This window comes from Chiloscyllium plagiosum, unplaced genomic scaffold, assembly GCF_037043375.1.
Source record: "Chiloscyllium plagiosum isolate Xiang-an unplaced genomic scaffold, Cpla_swu_hap1 HiC_scaffold_20, whole genome shotgun sequence".
Taxonomy (NCBI): Eukaryota; Metazoa; Chordata; class Chondrichthyes; order Orectolobiformes; family Hemiscylliidae; genus Chiloscyllium; species Chiloscyllium plagiosum.
This window is the reverse complement of record NW_028270158.1, coordinates 29,267,733-29,278,342: the sequence shown is the minus strand read 5'-3', so window position 1 is coordinate 29,278,342 and position 10,610 is coordinate 29,267,733. Positions and strand designations below refer to the sequence as shown.

General features: G+C 55.3%; 1 protein-coding gene across 5 annotated transcripts in view; it reads right to left on the bottom strand.

Moving 5' to 3' along the window:
* Positions 1-252: 252 nt before the first annotated feature.
* lcmt1 (leucine carboxyl methyltransferase 1) overlaps positions 253-10,610 on the bottom strand; it is a 63,440-nt gene continuing 53,082 nt past the window's right edge. For 4 of the 5 annotated variants that reach the window (XR_015760557.1, XR_015760558.1, XM_087997761.1 and 1 more), the window contains 2 exons: positions 1,976-2,073; positions 253-565 (listed from right to left, as the gene is read on the bottom strand). Coding sequence is in view for 2 of the 5 variants with exons in the window: in XM_087997761.1 (XP_087853887.1) it covers positions 534-565; positions 1,976-2,073 (130 nt within the window). In the remaining 3 variants the exon portion in view is untranslated. The remainder of the gene's footprint in view (positions 566-1,975; positions 2,074-10,610) is intronic. The other variant, XR_015760559.1, reaches the window with a different exon arrangement.

Below are 10,610 nucleotides of genomic sequence, written 5' to 3'. Positions count from 1 at the left end.
CAACAGCTTATCTGATTGGCTCCCAGGAATCTGAACAGCTTGTTGGTATGAATAAGATAGCCAGAAGCCTTTGGATCTCTGTAATGAGAGCTGGTGTCTTTCTGTAGTGAAAAAAAACTACAGTGAAGAAATGTGGATAAATTAAATTAAATTTAAAGAATCACCAATAACATAAGGTAATAATGTCTTAATGGCATTTGTGGTAGTATGGTATATTTTTGTGTACTGATGATTAAGAAGGCAACTCATCTGTTGTTTCAGTGAACATATCAATCTCAAACTAAAAGGTTTATTAAATAAAACAAATACATTGTTCTGATGCAAATCGGTTTGCTGGTTTGACAAGCGTGACAGGCTGAAAGTTCAAAAAATGATATGAATTCTGCCTTTTTGATGCTTATTCACAATAAAACAGCAACAAACATTTAATCATGGAGAGGAAGTGTCCTGTTAGCTTTTACTGGATTTCCCCTTTCATGCAGATTGATTGTAGAATTCATTGTTTCGGATTTGAATTAGCTTCTCAGTGGAAATTAAGAGTTGACAAATGTGATGTCATTGATACCTTAGAAAACAAACAGAGGACATTTCCATTACCAGTGTACAGTTATTATGAATAAGTAGCCTGTTGGTTAAAACACACACTACTACATTTCTCCACCTTAAAGAGTGAGTTCCATAATTAATCATAGAGATGTACAGCATGGAAACAGACCCCTCGGTCCAACCCGTCCAGATATCCCGACCCGACCAGATATCCCAACCCAATCTAGTCCCACTTGCCAGCACCCGGCCCAAATCCCTCCACACCCTTCCTATTCATATACCCATCCAGATGCCTTTTAAGTGTTGCAATTGTACTAGTCTTCACCACTTCCTCTGGCAGCTCATTCCATACACATACCACCCTCTGCATGAAAAAGTTGCCCCTTCGATCTCTTTTATATTTTTCCCCTCTCACCCTAAACTTATGCCCTCTAGTTCTGGACTCCCCTGCCCCAAGGAAAAGACTTTATCTATTAATACTAAAAAAAAAAGGAAGTAACTTCAAGCAAAAAGAGAAATTTCTGGCAAAACTCAGTAGGTTTGGCAGCATTTGTGGACAGAAAGCAGAGTAACATTTCGGTGACCTGAGTGTTCTGAAGGAGGGTCACTGGATCCGAAATGTTAACTCTGACCTCTCTCCATAGATGCTGCCAGACCTGCTAAGCTTTTCCAGCAATTTCTGTTTTTGTTTCTGATTTCCAACATCTGCAGTTCTTTGGGGTTTAAGAAAGTAACTTGATTATCTTCACTTCATTTTTAAAAAAAAAACATTACTTTGCAAACTAACTTGGGGGAATGAACCATTCTGCTGTAATCCATCACATCAGGAGTTACCCTAATGTTACCGTCTTTCCTTAATTTACCGATCTCCTGATCCTTTCCTCTGACACCCATGTTCTTCCCGAGAGATGTGGGGGCCATTGGCGAGGCCAACATTGGTTGCTCAACCCGAACGGTCTTCTTGAAGGTGGTAGTGACTGCCCTCAGGCTTTGTGCTGCAGCAGGTAAAGCCACGGGACCAGCTGTTAGCAAGGGCCGTCCTGATTGGAATTCTGGTTTAGTTACTACCTTTGATAGTGTACAAAAAAGACTCCTTCTCCAAATCCTAAATCCCTTCAGTTTAGTCACAAAGGTAATTTCTGAATTATGGGTATTTCATTTGTTTATTCCTATTTGGTGTACTCTTTCACAATCTTTGGATGCTGTTCTGTACTACTACTGCTTTTGAACCAACTCTTTGATGTGAGATGACACTGGCTTCCTTCCTATGTGGGTGGGGAGCTTCCCCCATCCTTTATATTTGGGAGCTCTGGAGTTCACTGTCACAGAACCCAATTCATAGAATCCTTCCATCCAGACACAGACCAATGTTGAGAAGGAGACTTGTATCTGTTTGGTGGCATTAATACACAAATCATGAAAAGATTACCAAAGTCATCACGATCCTTTATGGCCCAGCAGATGCAGTAATGCTGCAATAGTTGCTGCAAAAGTTCCTTCTCATCCAAGAATTCGAGATGTTCTATCCTGGGGGAAAGCAGTGAATTAGAATCAGAATCAAAAGTGTTAGGAGCAAATACCTTAATGCAGGATTGCCCTGTATGTCTTTAACAACATCAATGACATGACAGTTACAAGCTCAATTTCAACTGAGAAGATAATTCCAGGCCAAAACGATGAACTCAACAATCTATCGGCTTGGAAGGGGCCACAGCTAAAATGTTCTCCCTCATCCAAGAGGTGGATGACCAAATTACAGAAAGAGAATATCTGGCATAAAATCAAATAATTTAAAAATAAAAGTGAGGGATGAAGGAAATGGAATTTGTTGTGCAATAAAAAGTCAAAACAGAGAAGCAGACAGATAGAAATTGCGGGAGAGGGCGAGAGAAAGGGGGCGGGCGAGAGAGAGGGGGGCGGGCGAGAGAGAGGGGGGCGAGAGAGAGGGGGGGGCGAGAGAGAGGGGGGGGGGCGAGAGAGAGGGGGGGGCGAGAGAGAGGGGGGGGCGAGAGAGAGGGGGGGGCGAGAGAGAGGGGGGGGCGAGAGAGAGGGGTGGCGAGAGAGAGGGGGGGGCGAGAGAGAGGGGGGGGCGAGAGAGAGGGGGGGCGAGAGAGAGGGGGGGGCGAGAGAGAGGGGGGGGCGAGAGAGAGGGGGGGCGAGAGAGAGGGGGGGGCGAGAGAGAGGGGGGGGCGAGAGAGAGGGGGGGGCGAGAGAGAGGGGGGGGCGAGAGAGAGGGGGGGGCGAGAGAGAGGGGGGGGCGAGAGAGAGGGGGGGGCGAGAGAGAGGGGGGGGCGAGAGAGAGGGGGGGGCGAGAGAGAGGGGGGGGCGAGAGAGAGGGGGGCGAGAGAGGAGGGGGGCGAGAGAGAGGGGGGCGAGAGAGAGGGGGGCGAGAGAGAGGGGGGCGAGAGAGAGGGGGGCGAGAGAGAGGGGGGCGAGAGAGAGGGGGGCGAGAGAGAGGGGGGCGAGAGAGAGGGGGGCGAGAGAGAGGGGGGCGAGAGAGAGGGGGGCGAGAGAGAGGGGGGCGAGAGAGAGGGGGGCGAGAGAGAGGGGGGCGAGAGAGAGGGGGGCGAGAGAGAGGGGGGCGAGAGAGAGGGGGGCGAGAGAGAGGGGGGCGAGAGAGAGGGGGGCGAGAGAGAGGGGGGCGAGAGAGAGAGGGGGGCGAGAGAGAGAGGGGGGCGAGAGAGAGAGGGGGGCGAGAGAGAGAGGGGGGCGAGAGAGAGGGGGGCGAGAGAGAGGGCGGGCGCGAGTCAGAAGGCGGGCGCGAGAGGGGGGCGAGAGAGAGGGGGGGCGCGAGTCAGAAGGCGGGCGCGAGAGGGGGGGCGAGAGAGAGGGGGGGGCGCGAGTCAGAAGGCGGGCGCGAGAGGGCGCACACACACACTGCATGTCTATCTCACACACACACACACACACACACACACACACACACACACACACACACACACACCACGTCCCTCTCTCTCGCGCGTCTCACACACACACCGCGTCTCACACACACACACTGCGCGTCTCACACACACACACACTCGCTGCGCGTCTCACACACACACACTCGCTGCGCGTCTCTCACACACACGCTGCGCGTCTCACACACACACGCTGCGCGTCTCACACACACACGCTGCGCGTCACACACACGCTGCGCGTCTCACACACGCTGCGCGTCTCACACACACACACGCTGCGCGTCTCTCACACACACACGCTGCGCGTCTCTCACACACACACGCTGCGCGTCTCTCACACACACACGCTGCGCGTCTCTCACACACACACACTGCGCGTCTCTCACACACACACACTGCGCGTCTCTCACACACACACACTGCGCGTCTCTCACACACACACACTGCGCGTCTCTCACACACACACACTGCGCGTCTCTCACACACACACACTGCGCGTCTCTCACACACACACACTGCGCGTCTCTCACACACACACACTGCGCGTCTCTCACACACACACACTGCGCGTCTCTCACACACACACACTGCGCGTCTCTCACACACACACACTGCGCGTCTCTCACACACACACACTGCGCGTCTCTCACACACACACTGCGCGTCTCACACACACACACTGCGCGTCTCACACACACACACTGCGCGTCTCACACACACACACTGCGCGTCTCACTCACACACACTGCGCGTCTCACACACACACACTGCGCGTCTCACACACACACACTGCGCGTCTCTCACACACACACACTGCGCGTCTCTCACACACACACACTGCGCGTCTCTCACACACACACACTGCGCGTCTCTCACACACACACACTGCGCGTCTCTCACACACACACACTGCGCGTCTCTCACACACACACACTGCGCGTCTCTCACACACACACACTGCGCGTCTCACACACACACACTGCGCGTCTCACACACACACACACTGCGCGTCTCACACACACACACACTGCGCGTCTCACACACACACACACTGCGCGTCTCACACACACACACACTGCGCGTCTCACACACACACACACTGCGCGTCTCACACACACTGCGCGTCTCACACACACTGCGCGTCTCACACACACTGCGCGTCACACACACACACTGCGCGTCTCTCACACACACACACACTGCGCGTCTCACACACACACACACTGCGCGTCTCACACACACACACACTGCGCGTCTCACACACACACACTGCGCGTCTCTCACACACACACACTGCGTGTCTCTCTCACACACACACACTGCGCGTCTCTCTCACACACACACACTGCGCGTCTCACACACACACTGCGCGTCTCACACACACACACTGCGCGTCTCACACACACACACTGCGCGTCTCACACACACACACTGCGCGTCTCACACACACACACTGCGCGTCTCACACACACACACTGCGCGTCTCACACACACACACTGCGCGTCTCTCTCACACACACACTGCGCGTCTCTCTCACACACACACTGCGCGTCTCTCACACACACACACACTGCGCGTCTCTCACACACACACACTGCGCGTCTCTCACACACACACACTGCGCGTCTCTCTCTCTCTCTCACACACTCACTGCACCTCTGTCAGACACACACTCACTGCACCTCTGTCAGACACACACTCACTGCACCTCTGTCAGACACACACACACTGCACCTCTGTCAGACACACACACACTGCACCTCTGTCAGACACACACACACTGCGCGTCTGTCAGACACACACACTGCGCGTCTCTCACACACACACACTGCGCGTCTCACACACACTGCGCGTCTCTCACACACACTGCGCGTCTCACACACACACACACTGCGCGTCTCACACACACACACACTGCGCGTCTCTCACACACACACACTGCGCGTCTCTCACACACACACACTGCGCGTCTCTCACACACACACACTGCGCGTCTCTCACACACACACACTGCGCGTCTCTCACACACACACACTGCGCGTCTCTCACACACACACACTGCGCGTCCCTCACACACACACACTGCGCGTCCCTCACACACACACACACTGCGCGTCTCACACACACACACACTGCGCGTCTCACACACACACACACTGCGCGTCTCACACACACACACACTGCGCGTCTCACACACACACACACTGCGCGTCTCACACACACACACACTGCGCGTCTCACACACACACACACTGCGCGTCTCACACACACACACACTGCGCGTCTCACACACACACACACAGCACGTCTCTCACACACACACACACACTGCGCGTCTCACACACACACACACAGCGCGTCTCACACACACACACACACTGCGCGTCTCACACACACACACACTGCGCGTCTCACACACACACACACTGCGCGTCTCACACACACACACACTGCGCGTCTCACACACACACACTGCGCGTCTCTCTCACACACACACACTGCGCGTCTCTCTCACACACACACACTGCGCGTCTCTCACACACACACACACTGCGCGTCTCACACACACTGCGCGTCTCACACACACTGCGCGTCTCACACACACTGCGCGTCTCACACACACACACTGCGCGTCTCACACACACACACTGCGCGTCTCACACACACACACTGCGCGTCTCACACACACACACTGCGCGTCTCTCTCACACACACACACGGCGCGTCTCTCACACACACACACACTGCGCGTCTCTCACACACACACACTGCGCGTCTCTCACACACACACACTGCGCGTCTCTCACACACACACACTGCGCGTCTCTCTCTCTCTCTCACACACTCACTGCACCTCTGTCAGACACACACTCACTGCACCTCTGTCAGACACACACACACTGCACCTCTGTCAGACACACACACACTGCACCTCTGTCAGACACACACACACTGCACCTCTGTCAGACACACACACACTGCGCGTCTGTCAGACACACACACACTGCGCGTCTGTCAGACACACACACTGCGCGTCTCTCACACACACACACTGCGCGTCTCTCACACACACACACACTGCGCGTCTCACACACACACACACTGCGCGTCTCTCACACACACACACACTGCGCGTCTCTCACACACACACACTGCGCGTCTCTCACACACACACACTGCGCGTCTCTCACACACACACACTGCGCGTCTCTCACACACACACACTGCGCGTCTCTCACACACACACACTGCGCGTCCCTCACACACACACACTGCGCGTCTCACACACACACACACTGCACGTCTCACACACACACACTGCACGTCTCACACACACACACACTGCACGTCTCACACACACACACACACTGCACGTCTCACACACACACACTGCGCGTCTCACACACACACACTGCGCGTCTCACACACACACACACTGCGCGTCTCACACACACACACTGCGCGTCTCACACACACACACTGCGCGTCTCTCTCACACACACACACTGCGCGTCTCTCACACACACACACACTGCGCGTCTCACACACACACACTGCGCGTCTCACACACACTGCGCGTCTCACACACACTGCGCGTCTCACACACACACACTGCGCGTCTCACACACACACACTGCGCGTCTCACACACACACACTGCGCGTCTCTCTCACACACACACACTGCGCGTCTCACACACACACACACTGCGCGTCTCTCACACACACACACTGCGCGTCTCTCTCTCTCTCTCACACACACACTGCACCTCTGTCAGACACACACTCACTGCACCTCTGTCAGACACACACTCACTGCACGTCTGTCAGACACACACTCACTGCACGTCTGTCAGACACACACTCACACACTGCACGTCTGTCAGACACACACTCACACACTGCACGTCTCTATCTCACACACTCACACACTGCACGTCTCTCTCTCACACACTCACACACTGCACGTCTCTCTCTCACACACTCACACACTGCACGTCTCTCTCACACACACACACTGCACGTCTCTCTCACACACACACACTGCACGTCTCTCTCACACACACACACAGCACGTCTCTCACACACACACACACACTGCACGTCTCACACACACACACACACTGCACGTCTCACACACACACACACACTGCACGTCTCACACACACACACACACTGCACGTCTCACACACACACACTGCACGTCTCACACACACACACACTGCACGTCTCACACACACACACACACACTGCACGTCTCACACACACACACTGCACGTCTCACACACACACACTGCACGTCTCACACACACACACACACTGCACGTCTCACACACACACACACACTGCACGTCTCACACACACACACACACTGCACGTCTCACACACACACACACACTGCACGTCACACACACACACACACACTGCACGTCACACACACACACACACACTGCACGTCACACACACACACACACACTGCACGTCTCTCACACACACACTGCACGTCTCTCTCACACACACACACACGCTGCGCGTCTCTCACACACACACACTGCACGTCTCACACACACACACACTGCACGTCTCACACACACACACACTGCACGTCTCACACACACACACACTGCACGTCTCTCTCACACACACTGCACGTCTCTCTCACACACACTGCACGTCTCTCTCACACACACACTGCACGTCTCTCTCACACACACTGCACGTCTCTCTCACACACACACACACTCGCTGCACGTCTCTCTCTCTCACACACACTCGCTGCGCGTCTCTCACACACACGCTGCGCGTCTCTCACACACGCTGCGCGTCTCTCACACACACACTGCACGTCTCACACACACACACACTGCACGTCACACACACACACACTGCACGTCACACACACACACACACTGCACGTCACACACACACACACACACTGCACGTCACACACACACACACACACACTGCACGTCTCTCACACACACACTGCACGTCTCTCTCACACACACTGCACGTCTCTCTCACACACACTGCACGTCTCTCTCACACACACTCACTGCACGTCTCTCTCTCTCACACACACACGCTGCGCGTCTCTCACACACACACACTGCACGTCTCACACACACACACACTGCACGTCTCACACACACACACACACTGCACGTCTCTCACACACACACACTGCACGTCACACACACACACACACACTGCACGTCTCTCACACACACACTGCACGTCTCTCTCACACACACACACACGCTGCGCGTCTCTCACACACACACACTGCACGTCTCACACACACACACACTGCACGTCTCACACACACACACACTGCACGTCTCACACACACACACACTGCACGTCTCACACACACACACACTGCACGTCTCACACACACACACACTGCACGTCACACACACACACACACACTGCACGTCTCTCACACACACACTGCACGTCTCTCTCACACACACTGCACGTCTCTCTCACACACACTCACTGCACGTCTCTCTCTCTCACACACACACGCTGCGCGTCTCTCACACACACACACTGCACGTCTCACACACACACACACTGCACGTCTCACACACACACACACACACTGCACGTCACACACACACACACACACACTGCACGTCACACACACACACACACACTGCACGTCTCTCTCACACACACACACTGCACGTCTCTCTCACACACACTGCACGTCTCTCTCACACACACTGCACGTCTCTCTCACACACACACACACACTCGCTGCGCGTCTCTCTCTCTCACACACACACGCTGCGCGTCTCTCTCTCTCACACACACGCTGCGCGTCTCTCACACACACGCTGCGCGTCTCTCACACACACGCTGCGCGTCTCTCACACACACGCTGCGCGTCTCTCACACACACGCTGCGCGTCTCTCACACACACGCTGCGCGTCTCTCACACACACGCTGCGCGTCTCTCACACACACGCTGCGCGTCTCTCTCACACACACGCTGCGCGTCTCTCACACACACACGCTGCGCGTCTCACACACACACACGCTGCGCGTCTCACACACACACACGCTGCGCGTCTCACACACACACACACTGCACGTCTCACACACACACACACTGCACGTCACACACACACACACACTGCACGTCACACACACACACACACTGCACGTCACACACACACACACACACTGCACGTCTCTCTCACACACACTGCACGTCTCTCTCACACACACACACACACTCGCTGCACGTCTCTCTCTCTCACACACACTCGCTGCGCGTCTCTCACACACACGCACTGCGCGTCTCTCACACACACGCACTGCGCGTCTCTCACACACACACACTGCGCGTCTCTCACACACACACTGCGCGTCTCACACACACACACTGCGCGTCTCACACACACACACTGCGCGTCTCACTCACACACACTGCGCGTCTCACACACACTGCGCGTCTCACACACACACACTGCGCGTCTCTCACGCACACACACTGCGCGTCTCTCACGCACACACACTGCGCGTCTCTCACGCACACACACTGCGCGTCTCTCACGCACACACACTGCGCGTCTCTCACGCACACACACTGCGCGTCTCTCACGCACACACACTGCGCGTCTCTCACGCACACACACTGCGCGTCTCTCACGCACACACACTGCGCGTCTCTCACGCACACACACTGCGCGTCTCTCACGCACACACACTGCGCGTCTCTCACGCACACACACTGCGCGTCTCTCACGCACACACACTGCGCGTCTCTCACGCACACACACTGCGCGTCTCTCACGCACACACACTGCGCGTCTCTCACGCACACACACTGCGCGTCTCACACGCACACACACTGCGCGTCTCTCACGCACACACACTGCGCGTCTCACACGCACACACACTGCGCGTCTCACACGCACACACACTGCGCGTCTCACACGCACACACACTGCGCGTCTCACACGCACACACACTGCGCGTCTCACACACACACACACTGCGCGTCTCACACACACACACACTGCGCGTCACACACACACACACTGCGCGTCTCACACACACTGCGCGTCTCACACACACTGCGCGTCTCACACACACTGCGCGTCTCACACACACTGCGCGTCTCACACACACTGCGCGTCTCACACA